Consider the following 17,249-nt stretch of genomic DNA (forward strand, 5'->3'; position numbering starts at 1 on the left):
ATACAAAATTTGGTGAAAGCATGATCAGAATTGACTGGGATGAATAAGTGATGGACTGCTTCATAATAGATGGTGGAATTATGATAGCTAATACAAAAGGAGAATTGGAGAGGCAAGGAGATTCAGATAAGAGCATAGGATAGATTTTCACAATTTAAATTATATTTTAAGCATTTAAACATAAAAATGTTCCAAAAATAAAACATTGAAATTGTGTGTCATGCATGTATTGTCACCAATTAATTATGTTTCAGTAAATACAGCTGAAATCCCTAAGGCCTTGGTAAGAAATTTTCCACTGCCAAATTCCAATTACTTCAGTGGGGTTTGAGACCACTGGATTATCTTGCAAAATGCTGTATTTGGATAAGAAACAACAAAAATTGACATATGGAAACTGCAGAGTGGCAAATTATTTCTGGATAGCTCTACTATATTTTGATATAAATAGTGATTTCACTTGTGCCAGACTTTACAGTTGGTGTATTATAAAATGAAATAAAAGCTTGCTAGATGCATGAAATAATGGTGCTAAAATATTTAGAAAAAAGCAGCATAATGTTTCTCTTCAAAATATTGTCATAGTTGCATCTAACATAAGTTTGCTATTTCATTTTGAGATGTTTTTCTATTTGTGCCTCTTTCTCTCCACCTTGACCACCACCCAATATCTTAGATAACTGACGTAGGAAACCTTGTGAACTGTAGTTGTGAACTCCATGTTTACATGGGTCTGGATTTCTTTGCAGTTGCAGTGTAAAACCTAATTTAATACTATTGCCATAATTATTTTGGGGTTAATTATAGTGTTTTTCCTGATTTTTTTGGGTGGTTTTTTTTGGTTGGTTTTTTTTTTTTTTTTTTTTTTGTTTGGTTTGTTTTGGTTGGTTTTCTTTTTTTGTCTTTATTTTTCCTTTCCATTTTTTCCCTTTTCTACTTCCTTATAACTATGTTCAATGTTAATTGAGTTTAATTTTCTTTTTTTTAACCTATGAATATGGCGAAAGAATGATGTAAGTTGCCACATAAGTATTTCTGTTAAATAAATTGCAGATCTTTATTTATTGATATATTTCAGCATTTTAAATAATTTAGCCAGCATTATTTAGTGCTTTTTAGAGAGAAACAGCATAAGCATTGATAGATCCTGGAGCGCAAGGACTATTTCCAGCTTTCTCATTACTTTGAGATCAGCTGGAGCCTAAGCTTCTTATCTGATAAGAAAATGAGAAATGGTTGTTCTTTTGAAGTCTCCTGAAACCTTTGTTTAAAAGATAGTATTAAGATGATTCCAGAATAATCTTTTTTGTCCTCTGTAAGTTTTATGCTTGAAGTCAGAAGTTCTCAAATGTTTAGAATAATTTGCATCTTCGAGTGAAAATTTTGAATTAATGTGGAAGCAATATTGCGTTTCTAAACTACTTCTAGCACTCCAAGAGCATCAGAAACATCAGCATTTGTTATTTGAAAAAGAATGAATTAAAAAAAATTTTAGTACAGTAGCTATCAGAGAAAATTCGACATTCCTAAGTCACTGTTTAAGTGAGATGAAAATCTTTGAACTATACAAGAAGCTTTGAATTTTGTACAATAGAGGTGAAAACCAGGAAAAAATTTATTAGTCAGTGTAGAATCCAAACCAGGCTTTAATACTTCGTACAAGTTTTTTTTTTTTAGAATGGATTGCAGAGTGAGGACAATTTTGTTACTGGTGTTTTTGTAACTACCAGGTTGATTTAAATTTTTTGACTTTTCTAAAATATGCGCCTTTTAAAGCCAATACCATAGCCTCAGAAATGATGAAACACTGCAAGAGTGAGAATGCTGAAGCTTTGTATTCCTGGTTTTGATCTGAACATACATTCATACCTTGCGGTGTAGTTTTCCTCTTTGAAAGCAGTGTGCGTAGCTGACTTGCAGAAAGCACTGCTTTTATATGGGAGGTACTAGTTCTATCTCTAATCATCCTTAGCTGACCTTATTTTAGTAGAGGTAATGATGCATCTCAGAAATTGCTCACTTGAGGAGTCCTGTTCAGACAGTTATAAATGTATCTATTAATGTTCTTATGCTCATCTGTAAATACCAAAAATAACTTGGATATTTTGAAATTCTACTTGGATAAAACCAGACTAGCAATATACTTTGCTAAACTTTAGCTTGAGATCTGTGTTGGCTCTTGTGGAAAAGGGATACACACCAAAAAAGCCAGTTTTGCAGGATAGGATGGGTTCAATTTTGTCCTGAGGACAGGAATTAGAATTCAAAGTCAGTTTGTAATATTTGTTTTGCTGATAATTACAGCTCCTTGGATTTTTAATGATTTATTTCTTGCAGACAATAAATATTTTTTTCTATATATTTACCTGAAAGAAAAACAAGAATCAACATATTTGAACTGAAATTAGTGTTAAAATAACTGTGGCAATTATCTCATGTCAGACCATTTAAAGCTTTTTGTTATAGTTAGTTCACAAGGCAGATAAAATATAATCTGATAGCTTTCTGAAGAGAAAATGGATTCATTTTAGGTATGTAACCCTAACTGCCTAAAAATTACAGACTTTTGCAGGAGAGAAAAAACTTTTTAGTGTTTTATGAGCATATTTAATTTGTTAGTAAATTTTGATAACTTTTACATTAATTTTGGATTTTTGGTTTCTAGTATTTTTTTTTCCCAGATGTTGTAGCTGTCTTGTTCTCATTCCTAAAACTCTGACATGTGCTTGTGGCTAATTATAAGTAATCTTTAGTAGCAACATAAATGTGCAAAATCAGATTTGTTAAGAGAAGACTGTAGATTTATCATCCTAATTCAAATTTAAGGAGAGTTGAGATTATTGGAGTTCAAAGTAGGCTTTTCATTATATAAGTTTTTAAAAATAAGTTAGGAATTAAATAAAGTTGATTTTTCTTTGCCTCAAGAAAGACTTCTTTGTTAGAACCTTGAAGATGGCAATCTCAACTTAAAACAGGTGCATTTGAATGCGTTTTACTAGTGACCCCCTCTCAAGAATTTAATTGTTTTGGTTCCTAGAAGACCTCACAAGAAGCGGCAAATCTTGGTGGATGAATGATGCATCTGCTTTTCCAGCTTCACTTCCAGTCAATGACACACTAAGTAGTCATAGTCGGCAGAAGAGATCTGTAAGCCTTGAACGGTTTGTGGAAACGCTGGTAGTAGCAGACAAAATGATGGTGGGATACCATGGTCGCAAAGACATTGAACACTACATTTTGAGTGTAATGAATATTGTAAGTTTCATCCTTCTCTGTGTTCGTATCAATACATATGTACTGTAATGATAATGGACCTGTCGAGTGTTTATTTATTGCCAGGAATAATGCCTTAATATATGTACTAGCTTGCAGGAATGAATAGTTAAAATACTGAAAATCTTAGCATTTTGGGAAAAATGCAGTACTTTTTCTGTCAAGACGTATGTTGTGATCACTTTTAAATTGTTGTCTTTAATATTGAATTCAAATAATTATGTACAGATTTTACAGTTCTATTCTGCTTATGTTGACACTCTAAATCGTCATTGTGCTGGATGATTTATGAAACGAGATATAAACAGTTTCAATTGAAAAGTATGACTCAAAAGGTTTTTTTTTACTGAATTTTTTGGTCAAAAAATAACTTGTATTTAGGTGACAGTGATACCTTACATTATGGAACTACATGAGGAAATTGGGTTAATTTTTAACCATTTAGGAAGCAAGTAGTGTTTCTTGTCTGACTTTGTGCCTTTTCTTATTTTCTGGAGGTCAGGTTGCCAAACTTTATCGTGATTCCAGTCTAGGAAACGTTGTGAATATTATAGTGACACGTTTGATTGTCCTCACTGAAGATCAGGTAAGGACTGTTGTGCTAAGCTTTATACCTGTGAAATACAAAGCACATTATTGTATAATACAGAGTTCATTTAGTTATAGCTTGAAGTGGCTGCCTCTAAGTACAAACCTATCATGTAATTTTTCACTACTTTAATCAAGATGAAGCAGTTCAAATGAATATTCCTCGTGTATCATCTCAGAGATATCTATTCTTGCTTCAGGTGATTATTATTACACCTTCGGGGATGTCAGTTTTATTTTTAGATCTGTATTTTTATTTTTTTTTTTTCTGTATTGACATAATGATTATTAAAGTTGGAGCGGAAAGAATGATGGTTCAGTAATACACAGCTGAACTTGGGGTCAGATTTTACAGAAATAAAATTTGGCAAGAAGAGTTTATTCCTAGAAACCACTGCTTCTAATTATAGTCCCATTTTAGTTTTCAGAAGGCTTAACAACTGACCTTAGTAATTTGTTTGGAACATTTCTGGTATGCATGTTGTATTGCAGCCAAACTTGGAGATAAACCACCATGCAGACAAGTCCCTCGATAGCTTCTGTAAGTGGCAGAAATCCATTCTCTCCCACCAAAGTGATGGAAACACCATTCCAGAAAATGGGATTGCCCACCATGATAATGCGGTTCTTATTACTAGGTATGGTCATTATAAGTATTGTGTTTATTTTATTTCTTGTAGCTTTCTTGTTCTTAGCATATGTATGTCTAGAGGCTAGTTGCAAAGTAATATAATTGGTAGGTAACCTTAAAAGGAGGAAAATTAATTGATGGCTTGTCTTAAATATATCAGATTATTAAAGTTTAGATTAAGAATTTGGAGGAGTAAGATCTGCAAATCACTTGCTTCTGCTGTTATTTTCGCTTCATAATTGCCAATGCAAAGTATTACAGTAGAAAAGATTGATCCTATTGAACATTTTATACTTTGATAATTGGAAAGAGTTAATAAGATTGTGGAGAACAAAACAGGAGGGAAAATGTTTTGTTAACCATGTAAAGTGTTTTTGTAAGAATTTCAAGCCAGAACTTCAACTAGTATATTTCTCTGAAAACAGGTTCTTGCAGATTCCGGCAATATGAGACTCTACTTTGTAGCTGGTTTGATTTATTATGTTTAATTAAGATGAGAACTGACAATTTTAATAGGTAGTTTCAAAGCCTGCATATGTGCCCATTTGTTTGCTTCTATTTCACTGTTAGAGTGATGAATTCAACAAAACCTGCACTGTAATCTTGAGATCCTGATAAAGGCATTTGTGTCTGTCCCTTTGCAGTTAGGGGTAGGCAACTGTACTTTATTAGGAGATAAGTCTCACTGTTGTTTAAGGGCACTATTTATTCTCTTCTGTTTTGTTTAAGTAGCAGCAGGTGCAACAGCTCTAATTTGGATTAGGATCTTTTTATTATGATTTCTCCTTTCCAGGACAAATTCTGTTGTATGTAACCTATTTTGGAATCACTGCATTCACTGCAGAAAAATTGAAATAATGATTAAAATAATGCATCTTCTGTATAATTTTGCATAAAAGTTGTGAAAGTTTGGGTTTTTTCCTGAGGGAGGTGGTGTTTTTTCTTGGTTTTGTTTTGCATAATGAACAAATCTTTTTATTTTTGAGAGGAAATAGAAGCTAGTGAATCACTTGCATGTATTTTGTATTCATATTTCAGATATAATTGTTATGTATGGTCTTAAATAGTAAAAATCAGAGTGTTAAAATGCTGGAGTGATTCAGAAAGCTTCTACATTTCAAGAAGTATAAAAAAAGATTAAAGTCTAATACAAATAAATTGAATGAAATTAAAAACAAAATAGTTGCATTCTAAGGTCTTAATTTTTCACAAAGGCTTTTGTTTATGATCAGTTTTTTTGCATATAAGTAATTCCTTCACTAGGACTTGTGAAACTGAATGTGTCTTTACAGTTTTGCTACACATTAAACTTTTACTGGTATAATTTAGGTGAGAGAAAAAGTGTAATCCATGGGTGATGTAGTTGTGTCAGTTGCAGTCCCTCAATATACATACGCATAAGTTGTATTGGCAACTCTGTATATAGTCTGCTATGGCTGACTAACCTGACACTTTGTTGGTGTTATTCTGGCACTACAAATCACAGTTGTTTTCTGTCACAGTTGTGCTTTAATATTATTATTATTACTGTATATTCTGTACTGGCTTCCCTGATAAGGTAGGTTGTTCCCAGTGTAGCTATGAACAGTTCTGTGTTCCAGACAAAAGCTTAAGCCAGTGTTAACTCTCAGGCCTCTAACTGTAAAGTAGCAAATTTTGAGAGAACATCAGTAATACCTATTGAAAATAACTTTTTTTCATCAAAACACAGTAAATACTGAGGACTTTTTTTATTCTTCATTGTGGGGGCTGTAATTATCTAAGTATGTAGCATGTGTATGCTGTCTTTTAAAAGGGATATAAGAATTTTATAACTTCCTAGTTTACTTCTAAGAAGTTTACACTTCTAAGTATATACCTATATTTTAAATCAACAAAGTACCTCAGTGTTGTGTCTGCAGGCTAGTAATACCTACCTTTATAAGGTTCAGTTATATATGCTTTCACAACAAAATGCTTCTATTCATTTATTTATATAATAATTATAATTCCTTGAAATTATCATAAGGGCTACACTAATCAATTTGAGTGGATAAATCAAGCTTTTACTGAAACTGCTAGCTATCCTGGCTCTTTCTAATAAAATGAATCAGCTTATGTGAAGAATAGGTAGTTCTTTTTTGGGTTGGAATGAGTAAAGACAAATTTATATTCATATAAACATGTAAGTCCACTAACTTTAATAATTCTAAATGAATTACTGAAATGGGGATATACTTGTTTTCATTTTGTTGTCTATCTTCCACTTGATGAACCAGATTTAAAGCATTAGATGTGAAAGAGAAGGATATAGCTATGGTTCTTTAAATTCATAATGTACTGGAGAGGTCTTTAGTAATCACGTCTTTCCAAAGGAATTTGAGCCTATACTACCAAACATTAGGATACTTTTTAGCCACTCCAATAGTATTTTGAAAGCAGTTTCCTGAATCTGTCCCACTGATGCTGCTCTGCTTTGTGTGGAGTAATTACATTTTTATTGACTTTGACACTGGAATCAATTTTTGCTCATTGTGTGTACTTCTATTTTATGGAAAGTAGGGAAGTTTCACTTCAACATTATGAATAGTTTTGTGTTGATTAAAACCAGATTTTTCAGTAAGTAATTTGATGTATTTGAAAATATTACCTAGTCCTAGTTAAGTATTTAAGTTTGCAACAACAACAGTCTTTATCTGAAATGTGGGGCAAAGGTTTTAAGAAGATGAGTCATTATCTTCAACCACATAAATGAAGACAACACGTCAGCTTTTCTTTGCAATTCTTCCATGTTTCTTTCAAAGATGACATGGTCTGATCTGGGAAAAACAATATTAAGGCTGCTCGTTCCCTAGGGAAGTCTGCTTGATCAATGCAGATAGTTTGTATCCTAAACAAGCTGTATGCTAAAACCAGGTAGCCTCACTGGAGTGGAGGTATGCCAAACTGATCTCTTAAGTCCCTTGGAGGCGTTGCTGTGCCTATTAAGCCACCAGTCTTTGGACAAGAGCCTGGTGTTTGGTCCCTGGCGTGTGGGCCTATCTGTCATGGTCCTGCAGCCACCCTCCAGTCTGCAGGGTCGATACTTTACTAGGTGCATAGGGAGTTGCAGAAAACTTCTAATTTACTGATTAAAAATAATGCAGGCCAGAGACTGGTCTAAGTAAGTCCTTATATTATGTACCACCTACATTTTTCCCATAAGAGAATATTTAAGTCTCAGACTTCAATGTTTTATCTTGAAATTGTCCAAGTTGGGTTCTTGGAGGCAGGTGAAAGTAAAATACTCAGCAGACAGACTTGAAGTATGAGGTTGATTAACGGTGTAGTGCTGTTAACACAATGTTGTCTTTTTTTGGTGAAGATTTTAGATAAACCTAATGAATCCTTTAAATTATTTTGTACTACAAAATAGTAAAAATAGGAGAAAAACTTGTATGGATCTCTAATCTCAAATCCTTGGGTAAAAAAAAAAAAAGCTCTTGCATTTGGTTCCTGTGTTCCTGCACCATTATGTGATAATCTTGCTTTTTAGCATAATGTCAGATTGTCAGATAATTAATTTTGAAAGCCACTGTAAATTTTGAGGCTTGTGCATCCCACCCTGGTGTAGAAGTATCAATTTGCCTTTTTGAAGTTAGTTCTTATTTGGCGATTTGTTTTTTTTTTTTTGATCTTCCCTGTTAGGCTGCTTCCTCTTTTTGTTTCTTCAGGAACTCTTTTAAGAAATAGGGTCTCCATAGATTGCAAATCCACAAAACTTAAGAGCTACAGAGCACAGCTGTTACTTTATTTTTACTAATATTTTGAACAGAGCTCCTCTTCCATTTCAATCAGTTGCTTCCTTCTCTTGATCCTTAAGATCATAAAGTAGGAATTGTGGTATTCCTTAGCAATACCTTTGTTAACTATACCTTATGAACAGAACTATTCCTTTTCCTATGTACCTGCACAGAATGGTAAGGGCCAGAGGGTTGGATTCTAGGTTACACTTTATATCAGGATTGAGAAGGTGAAAAATTTTTTTAAATGCCTTTTGTTTTTCTTTTAAGCTGTAGGAATTCTCTAGTGCTACATTTCTCTGTAGCTCAAGAGAGTTAGTTTGATTTGTCCAGGTACTAAATAGTTGTTTATCCAAAGGATGTGTGACTGACTCTCTAAACTTTGCACCAATAGTGTTTTGCTGCTGAGAGGAAGATTACCTTGCCTCCTGGTGTGTTAGTAGATCAAGTAAAAAGGCGTACCAGACAGGCCATAGAAAGGAAGGTTTCAGGGGGAAGTTGAGGTGTGTATCTTTAAACGACAGAATCTGGTCTTTGAAATGCAATTGTTTTAAACAGAGAAACATTTGAAACCTCATTCACTTAAGGAGACAGTACTTCTCAAAAATTCCTGAATGAAATGTCATCTACTGTTGGTAGTTCACACACCATGGGTTTGTTTTACGTTTTAAGAAGAATACAAATTCACTACACTTGACAAAAGCGTTAAGATCTCCTTGCAGCTAGGGTGCTTTTATGGGAACATTCCTTGCAAAACGCTTACTAGAATTAATTTTAAGACTGCAAACCTGTGTGGTTTTTTGTAGATACACCTTCTGAAATTCTTGACTTAAAATACCTTGAAATACAAAAATCTTTTACTTGGATTGAAATCCACTTAAGTTCACGAGTGGTTTACTACTTTAGCAACAATTAATTCCACAGCCCCACTGAACTGATACTGTTGGAAGAATCCTTATTTGATTGAATAAAGAATCAGAGCCGTAAGATGTTTTTATTGATTAAGTCAAATACACCTGGATTTGCAGTTGTACTGATGAGAGTAAAAATGTTCAGTACCACAGATGGTATATTTTTTCTATTTGTCTGGGTCTTAAGTGGGTTTGTATATGTTAATACCGCGAGACAGTGAATGAGCTCTTTCTTAATAGACACTTATATTTTTGCCAGGTATCACTGTACTTGTAACTCACTAAGTAGGTGTATTGCTAAGTGGTGTGGTACGGCTGCTGTTAGCATTGACACCACTGTTAGTATGTGGCATTTCTCTAGCAATGCTATTGAAGCCCATATGGGAGGCATTGGCATTGTTACGCAGTTGGTGGTTTTTTCAATTCTTTCAAGGAGAGAATTTTACAGAACTGGTTTATGTTTATTGTAGATGTATATATATAAGATTAACTTCAAAGTGCTTCAGTCGGTTCCTCATTCACGTGCCCTTACGGGTAAGGGGCACTTTCATTTGTCTGTGAAATGCATCCAATGTGTAGGCCAATGCTGCCTGTTTTTCTTAGGGGACAGAAAGTATATTTAAATGGCAGCAATTCTAAACTCCTTGTAAGTCCTGTGGTTCTAAGAACAGAAATGTTTCTGACATTGCTGTAGATACTCAAGAGGAACAAAACGTTTCTTGTTTCATTTTGCATACCTGTGTAGAGCTGACCACAATCATGCCTTTCATTTTTTTAATAACTTTAAGAGTTTTTAGGCAGCCGGGGAGGGTTTTGTAGTTGCATTGTCCAGATAGCAGTCCTAAAAGGAAATTCGTTTAATGGACATTGTTGCCATTTTTCATGTCAGTTGCCTAAAGGTTAGTAATATATTTTTATTCTGTAATAGTAAGTAACATTACCACATCAGGTTCTGCACTAGTTAAGGCATTTGGTAGTGAGGTGAGGCCAACCAGCCAGGACTCTGCACATTCCTTTTCTGCTGTAGGTCCAAGATTGTTATACTTATTTTCTGAGGCATTTTTCCACTTTTCTTCTTAACTTTCCACTTTTCTTCCACTTTGCGTCTTAACTTCTTGCAAAGATTCCTCTTTTATACAAGGCACTCTGACCCTGGTCTGTGAGCACAATTTCCTAGCTTTGTCCAATAAATCTGTAGATCTTGAAGCACTTCTGTTCTCATGAAGCCTTGTCTCTGATCCTCATCCTGTGGCTAATTCCTCTGTTAATGAGAAGAGCTCCAATTTCAAGCAGTAATTCTGTGTCTTGTTTCTTACTTGACTCTGAAGTCCATTAAGCAGTTTTCACCCTTGTTTATTGTGTAGCCTTTTAGCTTGTTCTACTGAAGTTCCTTGAAATTAATTTAAGCCCCCGACAGGAGACTGTGTTTCCTTATTTGATTTTTGTGCAAAAATTGTAACAGTGTACATTGACTTAGTTTTCTTGTGACCACATGTGTAAGATTACTTCACTGAGGGAGAGGTTTGAAAAGCTGATTTTCAAAAAAAAAAGGCATATATTGCCCTTAGTATCTGTCTCTGCAGATACATAAAGTGTAAGGAGCCAGCTTTCCAAATAATAGCACTAAATTCCCATTCATCTTTGTTTTCAGGGAATTGAAGGGATCTAAGAGGAAAAAATGTATCTGCATATTCAAAATTATGTATTTGGGAAAAAAACTCTAACAAAACTGCAATGTACTAGGGCTCTGCTCAACAGACTGAAGAAAGTGAGGCATTTTATTTTGTGTATGGTGCTTCACACAGGAATATTAACAACAAGGTTTCTATACAGGGTGTATTCCTTACACTCCTTTTTAGAGACCTGCTACTGACCACTTGAATCAGTCATGTTGCTAGATATGGCACCACTGTCATAGCTTTTATATTCTTACTTGTGTGTCAAAACCATGTTTGGGGTCTTTGCTATCTCCTAAGGCATATTCTTTGGAATGATGACGCTAAGATTGACAAAAGAGAAATTGTGACTGAGACATGCAGCATAACAATTGTGAGCCATTACAGCAATACATGATCTGTGTGTAGATGATTCACTTTAGATAAATCTGGATCTATAGCCATGTTCCAAGATTGCAAGTGCTGTGGGGGGATAAACCTATTCAAAGATTGCAGGGAAGAATTCTCTGTTATCCATTTTCTGTATGTCTTTTTGTGAGGTGAGAGTCTGTAGGCTGTGACATGATAGAAATCAATAGATAACACAGGCAACAGAAGAAAACAGCAAGGAGTTGGGAATTAATAAAACCCCTTGGCATATTATGTAATTCCCCTTTCTGTGACAGTTATAATCTTGTTGCGTGGGTTTTTTTACTCCCCCACCTCATGTTAGCAGAATAAGGTTGGAAATATTGTTCAGGTGTCCACTCTTGGCTGAGAATGTTTTTTGTTAGTGCTTTTTTGTTTGGGTTTCTTTTGTTTGTTTTTTGTTTTTTGGTTGTTTTTTTTTTTTTTTGAGGGATAGATTAGGGTAAATTTTCTCTTTAAACTTTATTCCTAGATTTTGTAGCTGAAAGGAATCAAATAGACTCTGTGGGATTTGAGAGAACGCATGTGGAACAATAAAGTAGCTAGAATGTGAATCTGAAAAACTCCTTATTGCATGGCAAATGTCAACCAGCAGGTTATTTACAGCTAATTAACAAGCACAATGTGTGAGTGGAATGTTTTCTAATCAATAAAAAGGCTGTTGTTTTTAATTTCTGATGACATTATTTGACTCTTAGTGTACAGTTGGTTAGCTACAAGATGTGTATTCTGATTTAATTTATAAAATTTGAGTCTGTGAGGGTGAAAGGATGGAAAAGGTATGAGGTATACCCAGAGTTTGCCTAATCCATTCCAGATGGACAAAATGTGTTCAAAGTGTGCTTTACTTAATACCAAATCCAGAAGAGTGACCAATGTCGTGGAGTAGAGCTCAGATTTTTATGCTCTGACTTGAAGTCTGAACGTTTTTTTCTTTTTAATATTTTTTATTAGATTGATTAAAATAAATGATACAGAATAAAAAGACTTAATAAAAATAATGTCCTCCTCTCTCAACTGAGGACAGAAATTTTGAGTGTAATTCCACAAGCTTATCTTAAGATGTGCTCACTGAGGGGAGCTGGTTACACGCCTGATGATTTTCTGAATTGGAAAACTTGAGAATATCTACCAGCACACAGGATAAACAATGCAACTCATAACTGCCCCAGTTAAAGTCTTCCTCTAAATGTGGAAATGAAACTTCTGGCAATTAAAAATGCATCAGGATAAACCTATAAAATGCCAAACTACATATGCTGTTGAGAGTAATGATATATTAATGTCTTCTGTAGTTTACAAATAAATGTTTCCATGCACTAGACTTACTAGGGAAAGAAAAAAATCCAGTGAGAAATACTTTTTTATGCTCTATTCCAACCCCCGGGCGCCCCCCCCCCCCTTTTCTTTCTCCAGGCATTCACCTTCTGAGTTGCACAAAGGGTCATAAAACTATTCAAATTATAGTTTTTCCAGGAAATGTTTGGTGGTAATAGTTTGGGATATCTGCTAGAACACTCAGTTACTGCTTGGCCAGATATCTGACAAAGGGCTTTCTAGCAGTTTGAAATGTTGTAATTTGCTTTCTTTTTTTTAATGAAGTACACACACTTGTTTAAAAATCTCTCATTTTTAAGTTTTCTTCATAGTCTAAGTAGAATCCTTACCTTCTATGTTCTTGCCTTCTCTTGCTCAAGTATAATATTGAGGCTGTTACTATTTTCATAACCTACAATGACTGGCAGAATAATACATTTGTTAGTGAGTATTTTGTTTCTCATTCTTAACAATCCAGAAGAACATATCCGGCCAGTTTATTTGCTGGATTTTCACCAATTTCGGATTTTGTCTGTGATCTGTTGCATAAATTCTGTCTCTTGCCACACATGAATATGTACTACATTTTCATGTTTGCTTCACATTTTAAACATGAGTCTGGGCTATTTAGCTCAGCTTTACAGCTACCTTTTATTAGATTGGTTATATATAAGAGTACATTAAAAACGTGGTTTTAACTAGGACACTGGTTGTAAATTCATTCTTTCAGTGGCAACATCATATCTATTTAATTTTAGTATTCTCTAGTTTTTGATAATTTACACCAATCTTTCCTAATGAGGGGCATGATTCTTTATGCTTTGAGGTCAGTTGCAGCATATCCATTATTTCAGTTGGATCTGGATAAAATTTCAATTTGAGTTCGTGGCTGGTTCATTTTAATTATGCAAATAGTGAAGTAAAACCTAAACTGATCACTGTCTGTTCCATGCTACTTAAAACCTTCTGAAAAATGTTGCAGTGAAATAATAAAGTAATGTGCATCAGTGTCTTAACCTTTTTTAAATTAGGTGTGGTATTTTCTCTGAAGAGTTATCCACTTCTGTATTAAATTCATGGCTTTTATAAACTTCCTAACTAATTTTTAAGTATATTCAATGTGTTAAGTGTACTTTCCAAAGTGATTAGCGCTACTTACAGTGGGGTTTTTTGTGATTTCTTTTTCCCCCTGCTTGCTTGCTCTCCGTGAATTCACAGCAAAGAAGTGACACTTGAAGGGAAGTGTCTGGAAATTTTCCAGTCAAAGAGCAGGTGTGAATAGGCAGGAGCAGAGGATATTACAGAATCATCTTGAGTAAAGAAATAAATTGTAGTTCATGTCTGCAGTTGTAACTGTTGTGTTTCATAATGTATGATGAAATATAACTTTAGTAGCTATTAAAATTCTGACAGAGCTGTATGGTGGAAGTAAAGTAAAAATCTGCAGTTAATATTCCATGCTTGAATATTTTGTAATTGGCCTGCTGAACTAATCACATGTGCAGGGTTAATTGGTACTGAAGCTGATTTTGAAATCAGATCTGCTAAACAAGAGATAAATTTTTTTTGTTAAACGCAAATAAAATCAAACTCTTTCGATTTCAGCTCAAATACAAACGTTCTAATGAATGAGAAATTTGATAGACAAAATAAGAAACCACATTTGTTTATATGTGGTACATTCAGAATTAAATTACTGCTTGTGTTGCATTCCCAATTATTTCCTTACCTGACACTTCTACTTTTCTAAAGATAAATGTTTCACAGTCATTACTGTATGAAGCAAGACACATATTATGCAGTCTTTGTTATATAAAGTTAACTCTGGAAAATATGGTTGCTGGGATATAAAGACTGAGATAACACTGAGAACTAACTGAAATTCTGGTCAAATCTTTTATTTTGTCACAGCCTGTGAAAGAGCAGTTGTCTGGCAAACTGTAAAGCATTAAAAGTGCAATTATAAACACATTTAATGACTAGCAAGTCTTATGTAGATTTGCTCTTTCATACACTATATTCCAGTTCCTCCTACCATTATTTTTTCTGTTTTCTTGTGTTGCCACCACATTGACCTATTATCAGCAGGTGAAATTGTGGCAGTGGGAGTATTCCAAATGGGAATATACTCCACAAATGCAAAAATTTCTGGGTTTCTTAATGCTTTAATTCTTACTTATTTTTAGATTTGTAAATCTTTGAACTTCTGAATTCCAGCCTTTACTAGCTGTATGTCTTCTCATCAAATACAGGCCAGCAATAACATAATCAACATTGTGAATAAAAAAATCTCTTCTAATATTGCATTATCAAATGTCATTCCTAGATCACTAGTCATTCATGAAACATCCAAACATGCACTTATGCAAAATTCTAGATACTCCTAATTTAAACTATTAATATACACTATATATAGAATTTCAAATCTGTATTGAAGCAATCCATGATACCTGCTCTACTGCGGGCTGATGGGGTCCATCTGTCAGAGTGGAAGAGGAGCATCTTCAGTCATAGGCTTGCCAAGCTGGTGAAGAGGGCTTTAGGTGGAAATTGCTGGAGGAAAGAAACCTCAGTTTGTTCCATTCCTACCAGTTTGATCCCAGGGCCAGCAAGAGATGCCCAGAGCTTGGAGAGAGATCCCAGGTCAGCAGGAGAGCATGTGAAGAGCAGCACAAAGGATACCCAGCTGCTCAAGCCAGTAAGTTGGCTTCATCCTTCATCAAGGACCTATTTTAAGTACCTCTGTGCTAATGCATTTAGCATGGAGAATAAATGAAATTGAGTTTGAAACCTGTGCATGCCTGCAGGGCTATGGCCTTACAAGTTGCAGAGATGACTCCTATGACTGAGTGCTGGAATGGAATGATCAAGGCTGTTTAGAAAAGCAGGCAGAGGAGACAAGCAGAGGATGTTGCCTGCTGTGTCAGTTACCAATTGGAGTGCATGGAGCTCTGCCTGATGATTGATGGAGAGTCAACTGCAAGCTTACAGATCACGATCAAAGGGAAGACAGGTGACATCGCAGAGGGGGTCTGAACAGGAAGACCAAGTAGATGAGGCCCTCTGTAGACAGATAGGAGCAGCCTCATGTTCCCAAGCGCTGGTTGTCATGTGTTGAAGGGCCACTCAACTGTTGAAGGGACAACATAATGGTAGAGTACTGTGGGATAGACTTGCATAGGGAAGAGGGGCCCAAGAAATCTGCTTAATATTCAAGGATCATCTCTTCTCGGTCAGAGGCAATGCATCCTAACAAAGAGGAAGTCAGGCAGAAGTTCCAGGAGGCCTTCAAGGATGAACAAGGAGTTTCTGGACAAATTCAGGCACAAAATAAAACCTACAGAGGGTGGAAGCAGGGAAAAGTAGCCTGGGAGGAATACAGAGAGATTGTGTGAGCAGCCAGGGGTCAGATTAGGAAAGCTAAAGCAGTGATAGAATTAAGCTTGCTGAGGGCTGTCAAGGGCAACAAGAGAAACTTCTCTCAGTATGTCAATGATAAAAAGAAGATTAGGGAAAATGTGGGTCCTCTCCAGAAGGAAGCAGGAGACCTGGTTACCTGGGACATGGAGAAGGCCAAAGTACTTGATTACTTTTTTTCCTCAGTCTTCACTGGCAAGTCCTCCAGCCACATTGGCTGAATTGCAGAAGGCAAAGGCAGGAACTGGGAGAATATAGAATCACTGGCTGTAGGAGAAGATCACGTTTGAGACCATCTAAGGAACCTGAAAGTGCGTGAGTCCATGGGACCTGCTGGGATATATTCGACTGTCCTGAAGGAACTGGTGGAGAAAGTGGCTAAGGCACTATTCATCATATTTTTGAAGTTACGACAATCCATTGAAGTTCCAGTGACTGAAAAGGGGAAACATAACCACCATTTTTAAAAAAGGAAAAAGAAAAGATCTGGAGTACTACAGGCTAGTCAGTCTCACCTCATGCTCAGTAAGGTCATTGGTCAAATGCTCCTGGAGACTCTGCTGGAGCACATTGGAAAATAAGGAGGTCATTGGTGACAGTCAACATGACTTCACCAAGGGCAAATCATGCCAGACCAATTTGGTGGCCTTCTGTGTCTGAGTTATAGTTTCGATGGATAAGGGAAGAGTGAGTGGTTGATGTCATCTACCTGGACTTCGGAAAAGCTTTTGATCCTGTCCTACATGACATTCTCATCTCTAAACTGGGGAAACATGGATTGATGGATGAACTACCCAGCGGATAAGGAATTGTCTGTGTGGTTGCACTCAAAAGATGCAGTCAACAGCTCAAAGTCCATGTGGAGATCGGTGTCAAGTGGCATTCCTCAGGGATCGATACTGGGACCAGCACATTTTGAATTCTCTGTTGGTGACATGAACAGTGGGATTGAGCACACCTCAGCAAGTCCACTGAAGCAGCAGGCTGTGTGGGGCAGTGACACGCTGCAGGGAAGGGATGGCATCCAGAGGGACCTGGACAGGCTTGAGAGCTGGGCCAGTGCAAACCTCATGGAGGTCAACAAAGGCAAGTACAGGGCTCTGCAGTTGGGTTGGGGCAATCGCAAACATGGATACAGGGTGAATGGAGAATGGATTGAGAGCAACCCTGCAGAAGGGGTCTTGGGGGATCAGCGGATGAGAAGCTGAACATGACCTGTCAATGTGTATTTGCAGCACGGAAAGCCAATTTTATCCTGGGCTACATC

At 35.8% G+C, this 17,249-nt stretch overlaps 1 protein-coding gene across 5 annotated transcripts in view; it reads left to right on the forward strand.

The window, feature by feature from the left end:
• Positions 1–17,249, forward strand: part of ADAMTS6 (ADAM metallopeptidase with thrombospondin type 1 motif 6) — a 149,729-nt gene that overhangs the window by 16,407 nt on the left and 116,073 nt on the right. For 4 of the 5 annotated variants that reach the window (XM_042028250.1, XM_042028253.1, XM_042028255.1 and 1 more), the window contains exons 5-7: positions 3,038–3,255; positions 3,776–3,859; positions 4,354–4,499. In XM_042028250.1, the coding sequence (XP_041884184.1) occupies positions 3,038–3,255; positions 3,776–3,859; positions 4,354–4,499 (448 nt within the window). The remainder of the gene's footprint in view (positions 1–3,037; positions 3,256–3,775; positions 3,860–4,353; positions 4,500–17,249) is intronic. The other variant, XM_042028252.1, reaches the window with a different exon arrangement.

The sequence above is a fragment of the Corvus kubaryi genome, unplaced genomic scaffold (assembly GCF_017639235.1).
Source record: "Corvus kubaryi isolate FWS band 111438036 unplaced genomic scaffold, C.kubaryi_AGA036_p1.0 37308, whole genome shotgun sequence".
In the NCBI taxonomy this organism is placed as follows: domain Eukaryota; kingdom Metazoa; phylum Chordata; class Aves; order Passeriformes; family Corvidae; genus Corvus; species Corvus kubaryi.